Genomic DNA, 25,370 nt, shown 5'->3' on the forward strand with positions numbered 1-25,370 from the left:
TGTGGACTGGTGGTGGCAGTGAAAATAAAAAGCCAAACTGAATGCACCATGGGCTTAGGGAACATGGGTTCTCGGCTCATCTCATGAAGCTGGCTGGAGAAAATCTGTCCACGAAGCTCTTTCTGGCTCAGGGAACCCCTGCCACAGGCTTGGACTGATTTGGGTAACTTTAGGTCACCAGGAACGCACCAGGATGGGTAGGGTGGGGTGTGCTGCCGCAGCGCAGCCTCTGCTGGGTGGAAGGAGCGTGCTCGGGGTATTGGGAGGGACCGATGTGTTCTCTGCTCTCAGATATCTTAGACAAAGAATAAACTGTGTGCAAGGCCATTGGAGAGGAAGAGGGGGTGGAAAGGGGGAAAGGGCAAGAGGAGGAAGGGGAGTAGGGAGGGAGTGATGATGGTGGCTAACATTTACTGAATGCTTGTTATGTGCCAGACATCATTCTTGTAAGTTACATATACATGTGCCTCAATCACCCATATGTGGCGGATACTATCATTTTGCCCATTTTAAAGATGGGGATACGGAGATACAGAAAGTTAAGTAATTTGCTCAAGGTCATGTAATTAAAAAATGAGTAGTAAGGCAGGAATTTGGAGCCAGGCAGTTTAATTCCAGAGTCTGCACTCTTAAGCCCAATTGAAAACTCTGCATAGAAACAGAAGTGCTCATCTCAATCCATGCTGAAGGCCAGCCTGGTGTTATTGATCCACAGTGACCTAGGCGGGGAAGTCTCTGAAACTACGTGAGAACAAGGTCCTCTGAGATCCCGAGGAACCAGTATCTGGCTCCCACCAAGATTCCTCCAGCAGGTTAGGAATAGCCCTAAACTCTGCCTACTGGGGGAAGATCAACTTTCATGGAAAACTGGGACCTAGTCAATCTTCTTGAAATATCAGGAAACAGAAATGACAGTTTCTCTGGGATCCCCACAAGCAGTCGTGACAGAAACAAACCTCTGGGTGAATTCTTTGCGGTCAGTAAGACTGGAAATGGAACTTAACCAGTAAAGGTTAGAGGGTCCCTAACAAGTTTTAAAGTTGAGAATAATGATCTTCAGTATGAACTCATAGCCTTCCCTCTTCAGTGTCATAAATAAAACAATGTGAGACGTTTCATATTTTAAATGTAGGTATACTGGTATGACTCATTGCCTGAATCAGCACCTACTCTTCCCCCAAGTTCAAGATATTTTAATATTTTATATAACTAACCTCTTATTATTTTACATCACACATATAAAAGGGAGGAGATTGAGAATCAGTACCAAAGCAGCAATCTGAACTGTTCTGTACAACAGCTAAGTGCTTCACGATCCCGATTGGATTCTAGACCAGAAAAGGGACATTAGTGTTTCTTTTGAAGGGAGGCTCTGTTACTTTGGTCTCTTAAACAAAAATGCAGAATACCCTTAGTTATAGTGAAAACAATCTCTACTAATCAAAGTATGATACTTCTTAAACATTTTCTTTGGCCAGGATATTAGTACACATGATCTTAAAAGTCAGTATATATGTTTACAGCCCAAAATTTTTATACATTTAAAAGTTTATGTTTAAAAGTAACTTTACAATCTTATTTTGTTCTTAAACAACATATATTCTAAAGTGAGGTTGATCTAGTTTATCAACTTTGCTGCATCCTGGCTGTTTCAAGAGTATTTTAAAAGGGAGAATCAGTGTCTTAACTCAGCCATAGATATGTAAGTACATTCTTTTAACTGATGTTTGAATCTGAAATATCAGCCCTCATTATAATATACGACAAACAGAAGAATAATAAGCCCATCTTATTTGTATCAGGTCTCTTAACGATCAGTGAGATCAGGTGCAAATTTTGCTTGATCACTGTGAAAGCTGGTGTGGGTCACACTTGTTTATAGTATTAAACGTTTTGCTACCACGAATGAAAGCACCCGAAGTATATGAACCAAACATTTAAAACAAAATCGGCATGGGGGGGGTGAACCATTACAAATGAACTGCATAAGGATTAAAACTATATAACTTCAGCATATCCACAATGGTTAATGCAATCACACTGCAACTATGTCCACTCTTGGCAGAGCTTATAAACAGGGATGCCAGAAAACATTATTCTTTTTCCAAACATTAACTCCACATTCAAAAGTCTGATAGTGTTGAGTCTTAAAATCTCTTGGCAACGGGTTTTAGCCATTAATTGAAAAAAACTGAGCTGGATAAACCAAAACTATTCAGCTCTTTCAGCCATACATGTAACCTTTAGAGCCCTGTATACTGGAATTGCAGGAGGTATTCTAGAACATATGTTCCCCGCGGGGGGAACTGCAGTGGGCACTTCCCTCGACTGCCGGCCCAGGCAACAGCGCTTTGGATCCCTGAGACCCTCCCGCCACAGTCCTGTGGCCACACTGGCTGCAGAGGGGCCTTCCCCACTCCAGGGAGCTGGGCAACAGTCCCAAAGGAAGGGACACTCCCTGAGCTTGCACAGGCCAACAAAGCACTCCTCCCCCTCTTCCTTCTCTCTCTCCTCTGCAGATGATACACTCCTCCAGGAGGTTCAAACTGACCAGGGGACTATTTTAACTAAATTAAAATACAGGTCTAAAGCGCAAAGAAAATCTACTTTTTTAAGAAACGTATGTTTATTAGAGAAAAAAATAGAGAGTAGAGAGAAAATATAACCATACCCAGAGTTGAACCTTTTAAAGTCCTCCTTCTAACATTTTGCTACAATTATGTTCTGTCTTACTTTATTCAGAGGCTTTTTTCTATTATTAGGACATTACTGCGTATTCATATTTTACCTAACACTATATCCTAATCAGCTTTCTACGTTAACAGTCTTTTCACCAAGTAGCTGTTTAACACTGCAGGTATTACATGTTTTACTGAACTGGTTCCTCGCCATTGAATTTGCCAATTCACTTTTAAAACCATTTATTCACGGAGTATCTACTACATTCAAGTCACTGGATTAAATATGCTAAGTATACATATATGAATAAGTGGCTCCTCCCAGAATGCTCTTCAAAACTACAAAAGACACAAATATATATATGCAGCATACACACATACGCATGTGTACACCTGCTATACCTGGCCCTAAGCCACTTAATTTTTTTTTTAAGGGCACATTAATTTTACTCAGGTTGAGATAGAACTTTTTCAGCCTATATGTAATAAAGATTTTCCTAACAAAGAAAATCTGTAGTTCTGACTACAAGAAAATTTAGAATGTACTTCTTTTTAAATATGCTTATAGGATTGAAGTATTCTAATTTCCTTTCCATGCATTCCTTTTATTGCTAATTTCTGTTATTCTTGTCTGCTGGATTTGCCTTAACATGACTGATCAGGGAATCTTTTACGTAGCCTCAAAAGAAAGAACTTCTGAGCATCGTTAAATATTTTATCTTAAGAACATCCCCAACCCAAAGTATTAACTACACCTGTGTTTTAGGCAAAACTGCTGTATGATGTAATACTGGGCTGGTCCACCTGGGAAGGGTGATAATGCACTGAGTTTTTCTTTGGGTGTTGGTGCTGGGAGAGGAACAGATATCTGGAGACAGATGTTTTAGAGCCACAAAGACATAGATACAAATTTTCCTTTCAGCCCTTAACTAGCTTTGTGATCTTCAGCATGTTCCTAAAATAAAATAAAATAAAATACTCGCCGTACCTCAGTTTCCCTGTTTGTAAAAAGGAGTTAATAATATTTACCTTGCAGGGTGGATGTAAGGATTCCAGAAAATCTACGTGAGGCCAAGCATGTGCCTGACATACAATGAGTATGCTTATTTCTATAATGAGTATATATTCTGTTTTTGAAAGACAAACATAACTATGTAGGAAAAAATTTAAAGAGAAAAACGAATTTACTGGGCTTTACTGAAATGAATTGCAATTCATTACTCACTTCCTAGTGAAGAGTCTAAATCTTGAAAATTCAAGAAGCTGGAAATGTGGACTAGAGTGCCCTGAGGCCAACCAAGATCACCTTGTAACCCAGCTCCTAAAATGTAGTTAATCCCAGGCTTTTCCTCCCTTTTGTGTATTTGCGAATATACAACAAAGACAATGGAGTAGACGCCTTGGTGTGGGAAAGCCAATTCTCCTATCCTGTTTCAGGACGATTTGCTCCCCTTTCTAGTTCTCACCTCAGCCCCCAAGCTGAGAGAGACCCAGAGCAACAGAGGTGATTAGCTGCTGCTCTGTCAGCAGATGGAATTAACTGCTCATCTTCTGGAAAAGGAGATGCTTCCCCACAGAGACTAGTGTGGAAAAGCCGTTTATGGCCCTGCAGCACTTTCCCTGGCGTTTTACACAGGAGCTCTGACACTCAATGCCCTCTGAATCTGAAGGAAATTTCCTGGTCAATGAAGGATTCCCTGAAGAGTGGCTCCATAAATTACCACACATTCGATTACCAGAGCTAACAGAACAGTAAGTGTTCCCAAGGGCCGTAAGCATCCCCGGAATTCTCATTTTTCCCATTTGAGTCAAACTGGAGTTAAAAAGTTGCAACTAATTATATGAAATCAACCATCTTTACTCTGTCAGAGTAATTCAACCAACATTAAAATACAGGTAATATTCCCAGGGATAAAAAAAATAAATCTTAAGCTTTTTCCTCCATGGGGGCTAGATAGGTTTAGACCTCTGAACAGTCTGGGGACTGGTCTGGGCTTCCACCCTGGGAGGAGTGAGGAAGCTCCGGATGCAAAGGTAAAGACAGCCTTGAAAGCTGTGTGTTTGAGAGAAATTACCTATAGAACTAGCAGGAGGACAGGGTTTTGCTTAAAACTTGTATCATTTTTGGAGTTGTAACACACAGAGAATTTCAAAAAAATCTCTAATCTCAGAAGAATCTGTACGTAAGTTCTGTCTTTGTTTTCTAATCCACGAAACCCAAGTTGTTTCCTTGGGCTAAGGACTGTAGGGTCAGTGCTAATGGTGATTTCGGACACCAGTGTGCTAACAGCACACCCCAAACCACAAAAAGCTTAATTTCAGAAGGTTACTCTGAAAACTGTCCTTTGCACTTGTCCTTCCCCTACCCAGAAAATTGACCCCAGACATATGTGTACAGTCCCTTCACTCACTCCATTTGGGTCTCTGCTCAAATGTCTTCTTATTGGAGAAGCCTTCCTGACCATCCCATTTGAACACAAACACACTCAGAATCAGACTTGGTATCACCTTAGGATGACTCCTTTTTCTTATTCCTTATTTTTCTTTTTCACTGCCTCTCATATTATAGATGTATTTGTTTGTTTGTTTTCCACCCGCCCCTCTACCAGGGTAAGCACAATGAAAGGAAGAACTTTTGTTTTTTCACTGCTGTATCCCACCCAGTACTCCACAGAGCACTTGAACGCATGACCACTGTTCAATAAACATCTGTCACACGAATGAATGAACTGTAGGTGTTTCAGCCAAAGGCTATGTATCTCCAATTGTCTTCCCGACAAGATATAAACTAACTAAGCTCCTGAGACCCACGCAAGGCTACCATCTCCCCAGATGTCTTTTGTGCAGCTTATGAAACAAGTGTATCCATGTGAGCTACGCTGAGAGTCTACGAGGAGCAAGTTCCTCTTCTGATCTTCCCAGGCTGTAAGATGAGCGTGCCACGTGCCTCCTCCCTGCATCTCAAATTTTCCCATGCTCAGTGAAACCTAGATACCTTTTCTTACCATATTGATCTGAAGAGCTAGTGAACAGAAGGTAGTCAGAAGCACAGGTCTGGGATTCAATATCCAAATCTCCCAACCTCAGAATCAATCTCTTCCCCTTCGGTACTGTGATCGTCTTTTCACAAATAGTGTGATTGGGGTAAGTCCCTGGATAATTCTTAGATGTCATGGTGCCACTGTCCTTGTAGGTCACTATGTGCCCACAGCCATCACCTGTTAAAGAAAAAAAGAATACAAAAAGTAAGTGAGGGCTTCCCTGGTGACGCAGTGGTTGGGAGTCTGCCTGCTAATGCAGGGGACGTGGGTTCGAGCCCTGGTCTGGGAGGATCCCACATGCCGCGGAGCGACTGGGCCCGTGGGCCACAACCAATGAGCCTGCGCGTCTGGAGCCTGTGCTCCGCAACAAGAGAGGCCGCGATGGTGAGAGGCCCGTGCACCGCGATGAAGAGGGGCCCCCGCTTGCCGCAACTAGAGAAAGCCCTCGCACAGAAACGAACACCCAACACAGCAAAAAAAAATTAATTAATTAATAAACTCCTACCCCCAACATCTTCTAAAAAAAAATTAAAAAATTAAAAAAGTAAGCGAAATGAATTTTTACTGAGGACTGAAAACGTCCAGTATAATCTTCATCTTAGGTATTCTACTCCTTCTATGGAGAGAGAGGGAAAAGCTAAAAAAAAAGAAAAAAAAGGATTGAATTATTAAAACGTATTTATTATTCCAGGTTATTTCATCTCTTGTTTCTCAGTTTAATATTCTGAACACTGTTGATCAAAATGTTTCATGTATTAGCATGGTAAGCCCTTTGCAAACACATCATTTAGTCTAATTACTTTTTCTAATCATCTATCCAGATATCTACCCATCCACACTTGCACAGTGGGCCCTTGGCATTCGCAGATATGCCATTTGTGGTTTTGTCTACCAGCAAGCCAGTGCCATGAAATAATTTGCAACCGAGAAAATCCTACTACTCATTTCAGGGGTTACTGTCCTGATTAAATGGGATCATGTATGCAAAATGCTCCTGGTAGATTCTGAGGCTTATGCTGAGAGGACTTTGTTTAAGAGCCTGTCATTCAACTGGGGACTAACAAGCATCTGACATGCACATCTCAGTTAGTAACAGTCACAGATTTGGAAGTTCCTGATAGACTCAAGATGTATCATGAGTGTCAAGGATCTACTGTATTGAGTGCTTGCCACCTGCCAGACACGGCATTGTTGGAGACACATAAAAGCAGCAATGGCTGCTCAGGACTCAGAGTGAAATGGGAGAGTTCCATGTTCAGGTAACTATAACACTAGGTGCCCCTGGCATAGCAGGAGCTTAAACAAAGGGCCAAAGAGGGCAAGAGAGAATCTATTTCAGTGAACTCTCACTACTTCACTAAAACAAGGAATTCTCTTAAGACTTTCTGAACAGGGTAGTTAATCAATTGACCAACAAGTTGTTCCAGTATATTAAAGTGACCAGGTTAATCACCCAAACATCTAACAGCATGCACAACTGGGTGGGCTGCAAACATTGCATGCAAAGTCTGAAGTACAAAATGCCTATGGTTACTACGGCTTCAAAGAAAGAAAGCCAGAATTTTTGCCCTTCACCGGAGGGAGAGAAAGCAGAAGTCTGTTGGAGAAGGAACTCTCTGAGGTGGTAAGAGAAGGCATCCCAAAGCCTCCTATGGACAAGCCCCAACTTGGGCATCCTGGGAATCTGAAGCCCAAGGCAGCCTTCTTCCTTCTCCAGGCTAGTCCCTGCTAGAGGATTCATCTGGGGTCTTCCTTTATTCTACCTCCTTCTTGCCCTGAGGCTTGCAGCCCAAATGACATGGGGGCCTAGTTAAAATAAGGGGTTGGGGAAAACTGCAGAATCTATCCCAAATCAGCCGTCAAGCTCCAGGCAAGGACCCACTCATTATGCAGAAACTCTCACAAGATTCCAAGCAGGGAGGTTGCACTGGGGGAGTTGACCTATAGGAGCAATGAGTTAGTACCAGAGGGAAATGGAGATAGACGGCTAAGATAAAACTACTCTGAAACCTGGAGGTCCAGGCAGAAGTTGTGGAATTTATACAGTAGGCAATAGGGGTCCACAGAGGTTTTTGAGAAGGGAGATAATGAAAGAGGTATTAGAAAAAGTGTCGATACAGGAACTAGGATGCAGGAGAATCTGCCTCAGAAGGGCAGTAGGAGGGCTAGGAATGGGGTGGCTGGAATGGAAAGGGAAAGAGAAACAGGGGGAGTTCACAAGAAAAAAATCAACAGGCTCGCGTTTCGCTTAATTATAGTGGGAAAGACGAGAGGAGAAAAAAGTTTAAAAAAGTTGAGACGTTGAGTCCAGAAATGATGGGAACACTGAGGCTAATATGACAGAAAGGGAAGCCCAGAGGGCAAGCAGGTTTGGGGACAAAGGTTGTAAGTTTGGTTCTTAAGTTTGAGGTGATAGCTATATTCCTTGGGCTCTCTGGCAGTAAGTACCAAATTGTTGAGAATTAAATGAAAATTATACTAGAGTAAAGCATACGGTGCAGAAGCACGTAGGGGTTTTGATTTAAATTTAGAATTATTTACCTGCTCTTAAAGGCTTTTGTTAAAAAAAAAAAATCCAATTGACAATTTCTCTTGGAAACTGGAAGACAGGGCAATCATACCAGCAGGTGTTCTCACAGGGCTGAAGGCGGTGGCTGCCCCTTTAAAGGAGACAAACGCCCTAGCTCCCCACAAGGTCCTGTAACTCGTTTCTAAGACTTGCCCACCTTAGGAGGCAGTGACTTGGAGCACCCTGATGAAACAACACTAGGGTAACTAGTGTACAACTATGCATATAATTATACACATAACTAACCCCCTCTAAGCCACCAAGGTATCACCTGTGAAACCTTTAAATGTCTCGTTTCTTAGTACTATGAAATTCTGCTTTTATAAGAGAAAAGAAAGTGAAATCTTTTCCTAGAAAACATCCCTAGACATAAAATGAGCTCAGTTACAGGTGAATCGGCCCACACATGATTACTGTATTCGAAGTTTTAAGCGACATGTCATGACAAAGGAAAATTCCAGGGTGTCACTTTTATTCAAGCCTGTAATTATGCTTCTTTTCAATGCCTTCTACTCTAACGCCCAAGAGGAAACTCATCTCACCCAGCGACACTGGCAGAATGTGAGCAGGTTTAAGTCTTCAACACTCCCATCCTTACTTTACGTGGGGGATTGTGGCTCAGATGTGGAGAAGCTTCCCTTTTCCATTAACTATCAGAATGAAAGTAGGTCTTTCTTCTGTCAAAAAACCTGAAAGGAATGGCTGAGTCCTAATTTATTACAAAGCAAACTGTCATCAGAAGTTGCAATTTCACTCCAGCCTATGGAAGACTACTTATGGAGTCTGCTGTGGCAAGCACTAATATAATAAACTTATTCCCTGGGTACTAATGACATCAGGAATTTTCAACCTACTGTCTTTCCACAGTTTTGATGACTTCAAAGGACTAGATATAGTTAACAATATTATAGTATATAATTGGAAGTTGTTAGGAGAGTAGATCTTAGATGTTCTCACCACAAAAAGGAAACAGTGATTATGTGAGGTGATTGCAGTGTTAGCAAATGCTACAGTGTTAAATAACTTTGAAATACATAAATGTATAAAACCAATGCATTGTAGACTTAAACTTACACAACGTCATATGTCAATTATATCTCAATAAAGCTGAGGGAAAAAAAGAACTTAGAAATATGCCAAAGAGCAAATGGAAAATGCCTAGGGAGAGAAAATGCCTATGATATCATATACTCAATAAGGCATATGCATGCAATTGAAAGCAACAGAGAAGCACTATTTCCACGACCTCATCCTAACACTTTTGTAGCTTAACTCAGAGCCCAACTCTAATTAAGAAACACTGACAAGAAAGACGACAAGAGTTATTTAAAAATCTACCAGTCCATGTTCCATATGTAATGTATCAACATCAATATCATGGTTGTAATATTATACTACAGCTTTGCAAGATGCTATCACAGGGGAAACCAGGTGAGGGTACACAACATCACTCTGTATTATTTCTTACAACTGCATGTGATCTATGATTATCTCAGAATAAAAAATTTAATTAAAAAAATTTGGAAAAATCTGTCAGTCTGGTTAAGTTTTCCTGGCAGGGGGTGAAAATGAAGGGGCTTTTTCTAATTTATACTTTTTATACTATTTGGATTTTGTGATCTTCTACTTAAATTATTTTTAATTAAAGAATTTATACAAGCTTGCATTAAAAAGATCACCATGGAATGACAACAAATAAAGGAGGCCACTTTTATTCTAAAATCTCTGTGTACTAAATCCATTAACCAAGTTCTCACATTTGTCTAAAAAGCATAGGGTGTCGTGTCTGGGGAGGTTCATAATATATGCCCCAGTTTACAGATGAGAAGACAAGATGTATATGACTTTCCTTAAGGCTACTCAACCAGAGGTACATACCAGATGACAGTTCCAAGATGATCTAGTTCTAGGATTTTAAAAACACTTTTGTCACCTCTATTTGATTTTGTAACACAAGTGTATTTGTGTTTAATTTTGGAAAACCACCTGCACTGATGCCCTACCAGACCTCTTTTTAGATACTTTCACAACATCTGTCTATTAAAATGAACAGAAGATGTAGCTTATCTGGCAATGGTCACAAATGGATGGAAAACCTTTGGGTAGAAGGTTGAGGAAGAACTTTATTTTTTTTAATTAATTTTTACTGGAGTATAGCTGCTTTACAACAGGAAAAACTTTAAAATGAAAGGATCAGGCAGGTCACCACCTAAACTTATTAATGGATCTCAGCATGACAACAAGTGAGAAAATCAGGTATTACAAGTCTCCTGCTAGGATAAAATGTGCTCTGCATACCAACACATATGAAGCACTCTTGCCAAAAAGCAAAACATTTGAATTGATAATTGACTCTGAATCTCATCAAGCCTTTACGTCTAACTTCAGTTTACAGGAAACACAAGGGGTAGAAACACAAGTGTACTGACATCACAAGGAAGTCATTAGCTGAATCCAAGTGATATTCTAGGTGCAACTGACCCAGTTTCTTCAACAACGAATTGTATAAAGAAATGTTTTAAAAAGTGTTTATTTTAACTAAAAATAGAATTACCATATGATCCAGCAATCCCACTACTGGGCATATACCCAGAGAAAACCATAATTCAAAAAGATACATGTACCCCAATGTTCATTGCAGCACTATTTACAACAGGCAGGTCATGGAAGCAACCTAAATGCCCATCAACAGACGAATGGATAAAGAAGTCGTGGTACATATATACAATGGAATATTACTCAGCCATAAAAAGAAACGAAATTGTGTCGTTTGTTGACACGTGGATGGATCTAGAGACTGTCATAGAATGAAGTAAGTCAGAAAGAGAAAAACAAATATCGTATATTAACGCATGTATGTGGAACCTAGAAAAATGGTACAGATGAACCGGTTTGCAGGGCAGAAGTTGAGAAACAGATGTAGAGAACAAACTTATGGACACCAAGGGGGGAAAACCGTGGTGGGGTGGGGATGGTGGTGTGCTGAATTGGGTGATTGGGATTGACACGTATACACTGATGTGTATAAAACTGATGACTAATAAGAACCTGCAGTATAAAAAAACAAACAAACAAAAGAACAACTAATACTAAACTTTCTTTGGGTTATTTGTATGGAAATATGTTAATATAAATGTTTCAGACATTACATGAAATTTCTAAAACTCATATGATCTGGTATAATGTTATAAGTCATAATTCTAGTTATTACTTTAAAATGTATATCTCAGAAATAATTAAATTTCCTTGTCAATTGCATTATTATGAACTTTCATCAAATCTTTGTGGTCATTTTTAAGTCTTTTGTCATTTACAGACAGTTCTGGGTATACTCTGATGCTTTTGCAAAAATGTTCCTATGAAAGGGTTTCATCTTCAAGGAATTCATGGAAAAGACTCTGACGAGTACAGGTTTCTGGTAACTGACTATACTGCTGAACTGAATGAATAAGCATTTTCAGAACACTAATGGAAAACTGATGAATTCATAAAAGTGCCAACAAAAGATCAAGATAAAAAAAAGTTAATTACATGGGACTGAGTGAACTGATGAGGATGATTATAATTATTGTGACTTTTTGTTTGAATAAAAAAAAAATCCCACAAGGACTCAGAGGCAAAACATATACAAATCAATTTTCACTGCAAAGTAAAGGAGCTGTTACAGTGGAGGATTACTGGACTGAATGTCAATATTATGACATAGTATGAGTGTGTTTCGTGTTTGGTAATTGCAATTATTGTTGCTTTTGTTGTGGTCATCCATTTACAATGCTTGGTGTCAGTTTATTTATCTCTTGTAAAAATAAAATACAGTGTGTGTGTGTAAAAAAAAAAAGTGTTTATTTTAGATTAAAGGAAACTTAAACACCACAACAATCACATGAATCTTATTTGGACCATGACTTGAAAAACCAATCTTACAAAACCATTTTAAAAAGATAACTGGGGGCAATCTACAGATTCAGTGCAATCCCTATCAAATTACCAGTAACATTTTTCACAGAACCGGAACAAAAAAATTTTTAATTTGTATGTTTAAAATTTTAAAACACCAAAGACCCTGAATAGCCAAAACAATCCTAAGAAAGAAGTATGGAGCTGGAGGAATCACACTCCCTGACTCCAGACTATACTACAATGCTACAGTAATCAAAACAGTATGGTACTGGCACAAAAACAGACACAAAGTTTAATGGAACAGGATAGAAAGCCCAGAAATAAACCCACACACTTATGGTCAATTAATCTATGACAAAGGAGGCAGGAATATACGATGGAGAAAAGACAGTCTCTTCAATAAGTGGTACTGGGAAAACTGGACAGCTACATGTAAAAGAATGAAATTAGAACATTCTCTAACACCGTATACAAAAATAAACTCAAAATGGATTAAAGACCTAAATGTAGACCACTCCTAGAGGAAAACATAGGTAGAACATTCTTTGACATAAATCGCAGCAATATTTTTTTTGATCCATCTCTTAGAGTAATGGAAACAAAGGCAAAAATAAACAGATGGTACCTACTTAAACTAAAAAGCTTTTGCACAGCAAAGGAGACCATCAACAAAATGAAAAGACAACCTACGGAATGGGAGAAAATATTTGCAAATGATGTGACCCACAAGGGTTTAATTTTCAAAATATACAAACAGCTTATACAGCTCAATATGAAAACAAACAAACAAACAAAAAGCAGCCCAGTCAAAAAATGGGCAGAAGACCTAAATAGACATTTCTCCAAAGAAGACATATAGATGGACAACAGGCACATGCAAATATGCTCAACTTAGCTAATTGTTAGAGAAATACAAATCAAAACTACAATGAGGTACCACCTAACACCTGTCAGAATGGCCATCATTATAAAGTCTACAAATAATAAATGCTGGAGAGAGTGTGGAGAAAAGGGAACCCTCCTACATTGTTGGTGGGAATGTAAATTGGTACAGCCACTATGGAGAAGAGTACGGAGGTTCCTGAAAGAACTAAAAATAGAGTTACCACATGATCCACTAATCCCAGTCCTGGGCATACATCCTGAAAAGACGAGAATGCTAGTTCAAAAAGACACATGCACCCCAATGTTCATAGCAGCACTGTTTATAATAACCAAGACACGGAAGCAACCTAAATGTCCATCAACACATGAATGGATAAAGAAGATGTGGTGTGTGTACATAAACATATATATAATGGAATATCACTAGTCATAAAAAATAATTAAATAATGCCATTTGCAGCACCATGGATGGACCTAGAGATTATCATACTAAGTAAGTCAAAGACAAATACTATATGGTATCACTTACATGTGGAATCTAAAAAAATGATACCTATGAACTTATTTACAAAACAGAAATAAACTCACAAACATAGAAAAAAAACTTATGGTTACCAAAGGGGAAAGTGGTGGGGGAGGGATAAATTAGGCGTTTGGGATTATCAGATACACACTACTATATATAAAACAGATAAACAACAAGGTCGTACTGTATGGCACAGGGAATTATATTCAATATCTTGTAATAACCTATAATGGAAAAGAATTTGAAAGAGAATATAAAACAATCTCTTTGCTGTATACCTGAAACATTGTAAATCAACTATACCTCAATTTAAAAAAAGTTGGATTTTCAAATGCAATATAGTTACGCTAATAAATACCAATGCTGATTTTAAAAAAGATAATTGGGGTATTAAATAATATCAGGGGAGTATTATTCACTTTTTTAGGTGTGATAATGGTATTGAGGTTATGTGAGAAGATGTCTTTACTTTTAGGGATGCCTACTGACATATGTAGGGCTGAAATGACATGACGACATGTGGTCTGGGATTTGCCATAAAATACTTCAGCAAAAAAGGGAGAGAGGAAAATAAGTAAAAAAGACGGGGAAATGTTGATGGTTACTATAGCTGGATGATGAGGGTTCACAGGGTTTTTTTGTTTTTAATTAAAATGAAAAGAAATAAAAGGTCATTCTTGAAGGCAAAAAATACAATCTTGGTTTTACGGTTAAGCTCCACATGGTGTTGGGGGGACTCAAAGGCAGTGAGCCGCGGTGATGCAGTAGTGGGAGGCGACAGGGACACTGAACTGTCACCACCTACCATCAAGGGGGGAACATGGCAAGAAGGGGGATGGAGGAAGTTTGGCCACAGGGAACTTGTCTACTCTTCACAAGTGGCTACCATGCAGCATTTACCATCTTCTTCCTTTGAACTGTAATTTAATTGCCAAAGCACATGATGACTAAACTGTGTATCATTTCCTCCTCTCCTCAGACTGGAAGCTTCTCCCCCTGTAGAACAGTTGAAGGGTCCACAATGGGCCTAAACCCTGGGGTTTGCTCAGAGCCATAGCTGGTTTGTGAGACTGACGCACCACCTCCTCAAAACAACTTACAGAAATTAAACTGGATGGAGGAAGTTTAGATTTTGGAAAAAGCTGCAAGTACTCATTAATGTTTTATAACTCCCCAGGTGATCTCTACCCCAAATTTAAGCATTTTAATTCTGAGCATTTGGAAACAATCTAAATTAGAAAAGAGTCAGACTATGACACCTCCGAGCAGATTGATATTAAGGAAAAGTTAAGGCCATGTTTTAGAAAACCATTTAATTTTAAAACAGAATATAGACCACATACATAGATATGAAGGAAAAAAGGTTTAAACTGTACATTTTTATGGTGTGGGATTAGAATTGATTTCCATTTTATTTATATTAGTTTTCTAAATGTTCTACAGTATGAATACATTATACATAAACCAGAAAAATAATATAATTAAAACTACCAAATCCACCTAATGTGCTTTGTAACATTAAAGGCTACTTTCAGCATTGGTCTTAAGGTATGCAGATGGGAAGAAGTCTCTAAACCAACATACCCAAACTGGCATTAAAAACTTACTCAATAAACAGCTCAGAATTTAGGATAATGCAGTTCCCATTTGAAGGAGATCACAGTCAAGGGGAGAGAGATGTAAGTTAACAAGTAATTCCTGAGGGTAAAGTGACAGGTCCAATGGACTCATTATCTGTTCCCCCAAATGCCTGAAATGAATGGATATGCATTTATCTTTCAGACTTTTACATCAGCTATTTAGGAAGTATGGATATACAAGGTATTTTCTAAATAAGCTTAAAACAAATCCCCAGATGCTTGTCTACACGAGTCAACCATTTATTTAGTCTACTCAAATTCCAGCCACTAAGAAAGGAAAACAATAACTTCCTTAAAAGACTACTTCCCTTTGATAAGTAGTCACATTCCACTAACAGCAAAGTGAAATTAAGATATATTTGATATGGACTAAGTTCTGCAATACTACAAAGAATGATTTAGGCTTTGAAAAATTTTTTAAACTTAATTGTACCTGGAAAATTATTTGAAGTAAAACAACTAGTACAAAAAATATATTTAAGATTAATTATTGACTAGTCCACAGAACAAGACAGCAACCTTCAAACTTGTTGAAGATCCATGGTTAGAATATAGACTTCTCATCACAACCTAAGCAAGCACACATGCATACTTTTTTTTTTTTTTTTTTTTTTTTTTGCAGTACGCGGGCCTCTCACTGTTGTGGCCTCTCCCATTGCGGAGCACAGGCTCCGGACGCGCAGGCTCAGCGGCCATGGCTCACGGGCCCAGCCGCTCCGCGGCATGTGGGATCTTCCCGGACTGGGGCACGAACCCCTGTCCCCTGCATCGGCAGGGAGACTCTCAACAACTGCGCCACCAGGGAAGCCCAATACTTTTTATTATATGTAATGCACTGTGATATTTTCTGTTCTATCCCATTTCATTTTTAAGTTAAAAGCGTGCTGGCTGTGCCAGATGAACTGACTGCCTACAAATGGGTCACAAGCTGCAATTCGGAAAATAGTGCTCTAAAGTATCACGAGTGAAACCACTTCTAGAAACATGATTTCATTACAGTTGTATCCTTGCTCTTCCTAATATTCAAGTTGCAACAGGTCTCAACACATACACCATTACCCATGTGTGGGTGTGAGAAAATTTCTTCCCATTTCTGAGATCAAGTGAGCTCTTGATGACTACAATCTTTTCAACCACAAAAGGGAGCTTGCAATTACTACAGAGCTCTTTGTCTGATGGTAAGGCGAACAGCTTTCCCAAGCTATTACTAATTTCACTGTCAGCCATCCTCTCTTATAAATGTTGTTCTTCTCCAGTTGTGCTTAACTTTTTCACTGCCTGTAAAGGAATGGAAGCACAGGGGCAGGAGAGCCTTTTTATTCTATGTGAGAATAAAACGAGTAAAACAGAAGTTATGATGGTAAAACTTCAATTATTCAAAATCTTTAGTTTTCCTGAAAGGAAAATGGATAATAGTCACAGCTATAGACTAGAAGCACATGACCAAGTTCTGCAAAACTGTTCTGCAAAACTTAGAATCTCTTTAAACCTTATTCTCACTGTGTATAAAATAGATGCTACAACACAGTGTTTCCTATCAGCTAAAAAAGTCACTTAAAACAAATCAATTTGAATGCATGAAAATTAAACAAGTCATTTCAAGAGGTCCTATCCAAGAGTCCCTACATAATGGGAGACTTTCCATCAGTGTGCAAAGACATCAATAATTTTAATATTAACATATTAAAAAGCATCATTTATGCCCAATGGATATAAAAATCTCAAAATCTTGTTTAATGCTATTCTTTAATGTGCTATAAGTAAGATCAGTGAAAACTCTATAGTTCTTGGTCACTCTCCAGTCTATGAAAAGGAAAAACGATCACTGAAAGGGCTGTGGATGTGGGGGAAGAGGGTTGCACACATGTCGGCTTCTAACTTCATAAACTATTTCCATATACTTGGGCGGTGACAGAGCACAATGGTTATGACACTGGGTTCCTGTGTCCCTGGGAGCTGTGTGGGCTTGGGTGAGTCCCTTTACCTCTCTAATCGTCAATTCATCATCTGTAATATTGAGATAATGATAGTGCCCAACTCACAGGAGCATTAAATAATACAATGCTAGTAAAGCACTGAGCATAGAGGCTAGCATACAGTGAGATTCAATACATTTTAACTACTATATTTCTATTTTAAAAATACTACACATATTAAAGCATCAAGAATATTGCTTTGAATTAGCTGACTTCTTCCAAATTCCACCACTCATTGGCTCTACGATTCTAAGAAGTTACCTATTTTGTATCAATCTTCCCCATCTCCAAAATGACCACCCAAAACTGGGTGTGGTAAAGATGAATGAGGCTGTGTGTGTTAAGTGCTCAAAACTGCTGGGAAGTCTAACCAGAATTCATTCCCCAAGATTTATCTAGGGCCACTAGCTGCTAGCTCAGCATCTCTCAAAATAGGCACTGGATCCCTCAGTCCTTAGAAGGCTTACAAAGAGATCACACCCTGGTTGCCAAAAAATGGCAAATAAGCTTCCAGAAACCCGCCTTTTTCTTCACCACAGGACATCTCAAAGCCCTTGCAGTGCATGTGAAACTTTAAAGGAGGATGCATGCTCAATGGGCATCTCCTGGGAGCAGTGTTCTGTGGGACACACTGGCCAACTCCTGGGCTGGGCTCACAAAAGGGGGGTGCACAGAGAGATCCCAAAACAGGGCTTCCGGGATCAAAGATCAGATGTGGAGAGGTGGATTTTGGTCTTTAGAGCTCTAAAAAATGGACACTGAAATTGTAACCTGTCACTGATATTCCAAAGCAAGACTTGCCACTGTTGTTATTAACTTACAAGTGCTTAAGTTACAAGGGGAATTGGTAACAAACTGGACACGTTGTTTGAGAGAAGTGTCCTAATTTCACAGATAAAAATGTAAAACCAAACCAAACAAAACAAACCCCTTGTTTGTAAAGCAAAACAAGTCTTAGATGACTGTGTTATCCCTGTTGAATAGATGTTCAGGATACGGAAGTTGGAGAAAAGTGGCTGCTGACCTTTATTAATAATGTCAGGATGTTGATGTCATGTCTACGTTGCAACTGCTGAAGCTGAGGACAAATGCGAGCAATCCTTCCTGTCTCTACAAAGTGCTGTATTTTCTAACCTTGGTTCCATGTTAAATATGCATATCACCAATATTCACATATGTGTAACTGGATGTTGACTTTTCTCTTGGTGTCCAAAAATTCCAACATTACCAAGTACAGACAAAGTTCATCTGAGCTTTAGAAGTCAAAACTGTGGATAAACAACAAGGTCCTACTGTAAAGCACAGGGAACTATATTCAATATCTTGTGATAAACCATAATGGAAAAGAATATGAAAAGGAATGTATATATATGTATAACCGAATCACTTTGCTGTACAGCAATTAACACAACATTGTAAATCAACTATACTTCAATAATTTTTTTTAAAAAGTAAAACTTTAAATGTTTCTCTCTTGCTCCCTCATATATACAGATATTTTCACTTTGACAGATTTTTTTTTAATTAATAAGAACCAAAAAGTTATTGGAACAGGAAAAAAATCATAAAATTAATTGTGAAAGTGCTCTTACTAACCAACCATTTATTGTAAAAGGTGACAGATACTGAGTGTTCTAAGGGACTTTATATTATCTTATTTAACCTTCAGGACAATCATATTTGATGGATATTATTAGTTTCCTTTTTAAAAATTATGAAACATTTCATACACACATGCGGACACACAGATAGCTGTGTATAAAGAGTACTGTCTCAAACATCCAAGAACATACCCCATAGCTTAAAGACAGGACATTTCCAATACAGCCCAAGAAGCCCACAGCACCCTTTCTTTACCACATGTCCTTCCTATTGTCCTTGCTCTATGTGTGAAGTTGAGGCTCTGAGAAGCTGAGTAATCAGCCCTGGTGGCGGAGCGGGCATCTGAACCTCACCTGACTCCAGACCCCATGAACCTCAAGCACTGAGGTGGCAATTGCTGAAGTCACCCATTTCAGAAGTGAGAACACTGAGCAGAGAGATTTCAGGAACTGCCCAAGATCACACTACCAGGGTTTTAATGCCAGCACAACCGGCATTAAAACCCACATTACGATTATTTATTTATAGCCCTACTCTTTTGGTCTTGAAATTAACATGAGGAAGAGAGCCATATTTAATTCAGGGTTTCTTGTAAAACGTATGAGGAATTCCACCACTCTCTGTTTTGAATCATTTAAGTAAGTGCTTTTTACTAGCCTGTTAAAGGAATAGTCTGAGAGGCGGCTAGTTTACTTCCCACAAAGGCTGTTCTCTGCTTCGCACCAATGGAGCTCCTAAAAGCTGCTCTGTAAATGAAGGGTCAGTAGACTCAAGTGCTGCTTCTCAAACTTCAGTGGGTACAGCAACCACCCGGGGATCTTGCTAATGTGCAGGGTCTGAGATTTCTGCATGTCCAAAAGTCTCTTGGTAATGACTCTTCTGCTAGTCTTTTTAAGATATACCCTGAGTAGCAGGAGACTAAAGGGCCCTCATTATTAGGAGGGATCTTGAAGTGAATTTTCTTAAAAATGAAAAATCCTTGAGATACCAGTTTTGTATGGTTTTCCTTTAATATCTGTTCCTAAAATTGGAACACATCTGTATTTTCAATTCTCTGACACATTTTTACTCTCGATTTCATTTATACATCCAGGACAGAAAGTAATAAATTTCAGGATCTATATTTAAGCCAGAGTGACGTTTCTAACACCTGGACAAGAGCGTCAATTTAGGAATTATCTGAGCACAGAATGAAAAATACACAAATAGGATGAGGTTTGCGGGAACATACATGTACATACCACATGTAAGGAAAAAGCAATCAATGTTGACTAACCAGAAAATAGCAAATCTCAGTTGGGAAAGAGATGGCATTTTATCATTCATCGAATGAGGTACGAAACATAAGAATTGAGAGAAAAATAAATAAATCATGAAATTCATATCACGTTGCATGGTCCTGAAAATATAGCCTTTGCACATTCTGTATTCTGCACTGCTAAATGTATCACAGTGGATTAAAGCACAATAGCTACTAATTGGGAGTTTTCAAAGTCTTAATATTTCTGTAGCAAGTGTAATCATCTCTAAGAGAAGCCAAAGGCTATTAATTTAAAACTTTATTGCATAAATAACCCCCTGAAATTGTGTTCCTCCAAGGCTTCTTTTCTTGAACTTGATCTCACCTGGATGAACGTCCCTTGAAGATGAGGGGCAGAAGACCACCATAAGGCATTTAGAATTGTAGGACATGCACCTGACCCCCTCTTTAGGCACATAAAGTGAATGCGCCTGGGGTAAATGATTCAATCTCTCTGAATCTCAGTTCCTTCAATAGCTCTCAGAATTGTTGGGATTCAATGCAATTCAATTAGATGCAGAAAAAAAAAAAAAGCCAAAAAACAAAAAACCACCTGATAAAAAATATATATTTGAAGGTAAGGTTTTAAAATGTTATTCACATAAAAAGTATCTGATTGGGCAAACAACAATGATCAACAGATGCTTAAACCATTGAGTGAAATGTCGATGGAAAAGAGTAGTCTGAGTGAGCGAGAGACTATTATCCCACAGACCACTTCCAGGTCATATAGGAAAGGGCAACTTTATAAAGGATGGATTGAGTTGTCACTTCCTGAAGTCACTGATCACTCTCAACATCACTGAAATGGGGGGCAATAATCATCACAATAATAACATATGCATCTTGCTGTGATACAATTAGCAGTACATGGCACCTCGAGGTACTTTTACCCAAAAGCCTTAGCCTGAATCTAATCAAACCTGTAGGTCTAATTCAGGTTTATACTTTAGGGGATGGTGCACGTAAAAGAAAGACACACCACTCAGAAGCAGTAAGTCAATTTAGGATGTGAGCTGTGTCACCAGACAATTGAATTTGACTTCCTTGCAGGAAAATAAAATGTATGTGGGTGGGGATCAGTGGTAGATCAAAAGCGACTTAAAGAGACGTAATAACTGCCATGTGTGGACTTTGTTTGAACAAACCAGTAGCCAAAAGACATGTTAAGGTTAACGGGGAAATATGACTTGAGTGTTAGATATTAGGGGAGAAATGCCATGAAGTCTTCAATATACTTTAAATACCTCAGGGGAAAAGCAGTGTGTTTGTTAAGATCTTAATAATATAGCACAGCAACTGTAGCAAAGAGGATAAAAAAAGGAAAAGGAAGAAGAAAGATGGGTGGAAAAAGAATTTCCTACCCAAAAGGCAAGAGGGTCTCAAAGATTTTTAGACCCTTTTGAGCTAGCACTAACAGCAGGTACGGCACCATTTCCCTATCTGTAGAGTTGGCTATCTTCTATTTTAGACTCTTGGCAAAGCAGGGGCTTTCTAGGGGGAAAAAAAGGCAAATCTTGGTCCACGTAATTCTCACAATCAGCAGCCTCCATTCTAAACTCCTCGGAGTGGGAGCAATTCAATAAACAGCTCTCAAGTCCCAGCGGGCCCATGGGCTATTAAGTCTCAAAAGTTTCCTCCTTTGGACTGAAATCAACCACATTTCAATCTGCTTTTGTAAAGCAATAAAAAAAAGCTGGGGCTTCCCTGGTGGCGCAGTGGCTGAGAGTCCGCCTGCTCGATGCAGGGGACACGGGTTCGTGCCCCGGTCCGGGAGGATCCCGCATGCCGTGGAGCGGCTGGGCCCGTGAGCCATGGCCGCTGAGCCTGCGCGTCCGGAGCCTGTGCTCCGCAACGGGAGAGGCCACAACAGTGAGAGGCCCACGTACCGCAAAAAAAAAAAAAGCTGAATTAAATCCACTCAGCCTGTTAAAAATTTAAGTGAGACCCACGAAGATGTTTGCCACCTTCCCTGTAGGAAAGTTTATGCACTGGCACTTTGAATTTAACTGGACTTCTGATCTCTGTCAGAAATAATAGTGAAATAAAGTTTTTTTTTTTCCCTTTTTCTTTTTTCAAGAATAGGGTGCTGGGCTTCCCTGGTGGCGCAGTGGTTAAGAATCTGCCTGCCAATGCGGGAGACATGGGTTCGAGCCCTCGTCCGGGAAGATCCCACATGCCGCGGAGCAACAAAGCCCGTGTGCCACAACTACTGAGCCTCCGCTCTAGAGCCCACGAGCCACAACTACTGAGCCCATGTGCCACAACTACTGAAGCCCACGCGCCTAGAGCCCAGTGCTCCTCAACAAGACAAGCCACCGCAATGAGAAGTCCGCGCACCGCAACGGAGAGTAGCCCCCGCTCGCTGCAACTAGAGAAAGCCCGTGCGCAACAAAGACCCAACGCAGCCAAAAATAAAAAAATTAAAAAAAAAAAGAATAGAGTGCTCCATAAAAATCATTTACACATAACCTCTAGGAACATCCACTAAACACTCTCAGTCATGAAATGGAGCCATATAAAATGAAAATGACCATATGTAAGCATATATCAATATAAGACAAAGACATTTCTGCAAATATGGGGTATTAGAACACCCAAGGAGATAGTTTATGAAAACTAGATTAACAGATTAAACAGAAATGGCATTAAACAGTCAAGGCATACAGGACTATATGGCTTAACACAGTGCTAATGTCACAAATGCCTAAACACTGTCCTCAAGTGATCTTCAAGGTAAAGCAGGGCCCTGATGCCCTCAATGTATAAGCACCTACAGATCTTAGGGGACCAAAGACCACCTGCTCCTCTATTTTCAAGATGGCCTGCACCTAACTTATGGCAGCTTTGCTGGTATTACCTGGAAAGGAGTCTCTGAGATTCCCAACTCTTTTCAGAGTTGAATTTAGCTATTTTCTCGAATACATGTACGGTGTGTCTAAAGACATCACAATAGTCATGTATGCAATTTCTGTTTAAAACACTTTAGTGACTACTACCCTTCACCTCATTCGCTCAAACCTCAGCCGTAAGCATTCATGCACCGACTCAGGAAATAGTTATCTGGAGCTTGTTATCAGCCAGGTACTATAACCGGTGCTGGTGGTGAATAAAAAAGCTCTGTTTCATTTTGCTCTCACAAAGCTTAGCCTTTCCTTCTATTTGCCTCCCGTTCCCCACCCCCACCCCCCCCCCCCCCCGGCAAAAAAAACCCCTATCCTCTTCAACTCCCACTGAAAGGCAAGTTTGGCAGTTGGTTCCGGATCCAGCATACTAGGGGTCATAGTTAGAATTCATTTCCACATTGGGTTAAAAATCACCATGTGTTTTCTTTTCCTCATCAGTTAAGTCTCTCCCATTCCTGCACCCCCAGGACAAACAACGATTTTTAAAATTTTATATACAAAGCAGAGAATGAACATCTGGAAGATGACATCAACACGACTCTTCAGTTGCAAAAAGGCAAAATTACTCCATAGTCTAACGAAACAGAATCTGAAAGTCTGGCGATATTTTTCCTTTCATCTTCAATGCCAGACTTTGAATATACCAGAATGAGTTCCTCTATTTTAAATCCATATTTTCAGACTTTTTGTTTACAAACAACACTTGGACTAGACATACAACTTCATTACTTTGTCTTGTTCCAGTTGTGATTCTCAACTAGAGTCAGCGCTGAGTCTTTAACAACAGGGCAGGAGCTGTGTTTTCACTGTCTTCTCCCCCCATCCTCACTGAGCACCCATTCCCTACTGAGCACCCATCATGTGCTGGCCACTGTTCAAGGCACATAGCTTCTCATGGATCTTAACTTCTCACAGTGGGGAGACGGACAAGAAAGAAAAGTATAAATTATAGACTCTGTTGGAAGGTGGTAAATGCCCTAGAGAAAACTGCAAGCAGGGAGGGGGAATGTGGAGTTCTGGGGAAGGCGAGAGGGTTCCAGGCGGTTAGGGCCATTCTCCCTGTGAAGGCAATATTTGAACAAAGATCAAAGGAGAAGGGAGTCACGTGGACATCTGGGGCAAGCCTGTTCCAGGCAGAGGGAACAGCACCTGCGAAGGCTCTGAGGTAGAAGGGTTCCTGATACCACTGAGAAACAGCAAGAAAGTCAGTATGCCTGGGGATGCGGGGAAGTGTGGTAGAGAACAAGGTCTGAGAGGCAGTCGGGGAGGCAGAACAAAGGGGTCCCCGTATTTGTCAAATTAAGAGTAATAGCAGTAATAATTAGGAAGAGAGCTGGAATTGAGTTCTTTGTGCTAAATGCAATTCCAAATAGGCACCGTGTATTATCTCCTTACAAATTCAAAGCAACTGGTCGCTCTAATAGGCACAGAGTTGCCTTTATGCTTTAGGACGCGCATGGCAGTAAGTGCAAAACTCTCTATAGGAAGTATTTCCCTTAACAAGCCCTCACCCTACCCCTGCCTTAACATGACTAAAACCTTCGCTAAACTCTGCAATTAATCTCCCCCGTGCATCTTAAAAATAAAAACATAGTTTCTTATAAATGTCAAATGTCTTGCTTATTCCCAAGTTGTGGTTTTTTATATGATTTTCAAGTCTGTTCCAGTACCTGAAGGTGAAAGGGTTCAACTTATGAAAAGTTAGTAAGTACAATTTGAGACACTATTCAAATCCTGCTTTAATAACATCCTTTGATGTGTTTAATGAATCCTTTAGCACAACTTTTTTTTTCCCCTGTGATACTGTATATGGTATAACTTCATGTTTCAGAGTGTTAGTTACAAATTACATCTAATAAAGCCAAAAGACATGGTACATATTGTTCTGCTGGCCATGTTCCCTTCTTTCTGCTGCACTTGCCTTTAAAAGGCATCCTGACATATAGAAATAAGCATGCCAAGACAGCTGGGCTTGCTAAACAAAGTTAATTAGTGGAAGTACCAGATGTACCTTTATAAAGAACTTCAGTAGACTATTACTTAGTTTCCACTAATTAGGACATAATTTGAAAAGATCTCCTAATAGGAAAAGATTGTTCAGTTCAACTCAAGAAACATTTATTGGTCAGGTGCTATGAAGATAAAGACAATCCAGTGGCTGCCCTCAGAACTTACAGTCTCCCAGGCTGACCGAATCACAGGCCTTCAAGATGAAGGAAAATCTGGGGTGAGGGCAAGCACTGATGCAGAAGGTGCGAGAACAAACTTGTGACTACTTTTTAAAAAGCCACTCACGCCAAACACCAGACATCAGCTGTCCCCTGCTGAACCAAATATAAAGGAGTGA

The 25,370-nt window shown here is 39.6% G+C and overlaps 1 protein-coding gene across 3 annotated transcripts in view; it reads right to left on the reverse strand.

The window, feature by feature from the left end:
- DCBLD1 (discoidin, CUB and LCCL domain containing 1) overlaps positions 1–25,370 on the reverse strand; it is a 67,024-nt gene that overhangs the window by 38,581 nt on the left and 3,073 nt on the right. For all 3 annotated transcript variants that reach the window (XM_065889036.1, XM_065889038.1, XM_065889037.1), the window contains exon 2: positions 5,684–5,896. In XM_065889036.1, coding sequence (XP_065745108.1) covers positions 5,684–5,896 — 213 coding nt within the window. The remainder of the gene's footprint in view (positions 1–5,683; positions 5,897–25,370) is intronic.

Source organism: Phocoena phocoena, chromosome 12 (genome assembly GCF_963924675.1).
Source record: "Phocoena phocoena chromosome 12, mPhoPho1.1, whole genome shotgun sequence".
In the NCBI taxonomy this organism is placed as follows: Eukaryota; Metazoa; Chordata; class Mammalia; order Artiodactyla; family Phocoenidae; genus Phocoena; species Phocoena phocoena.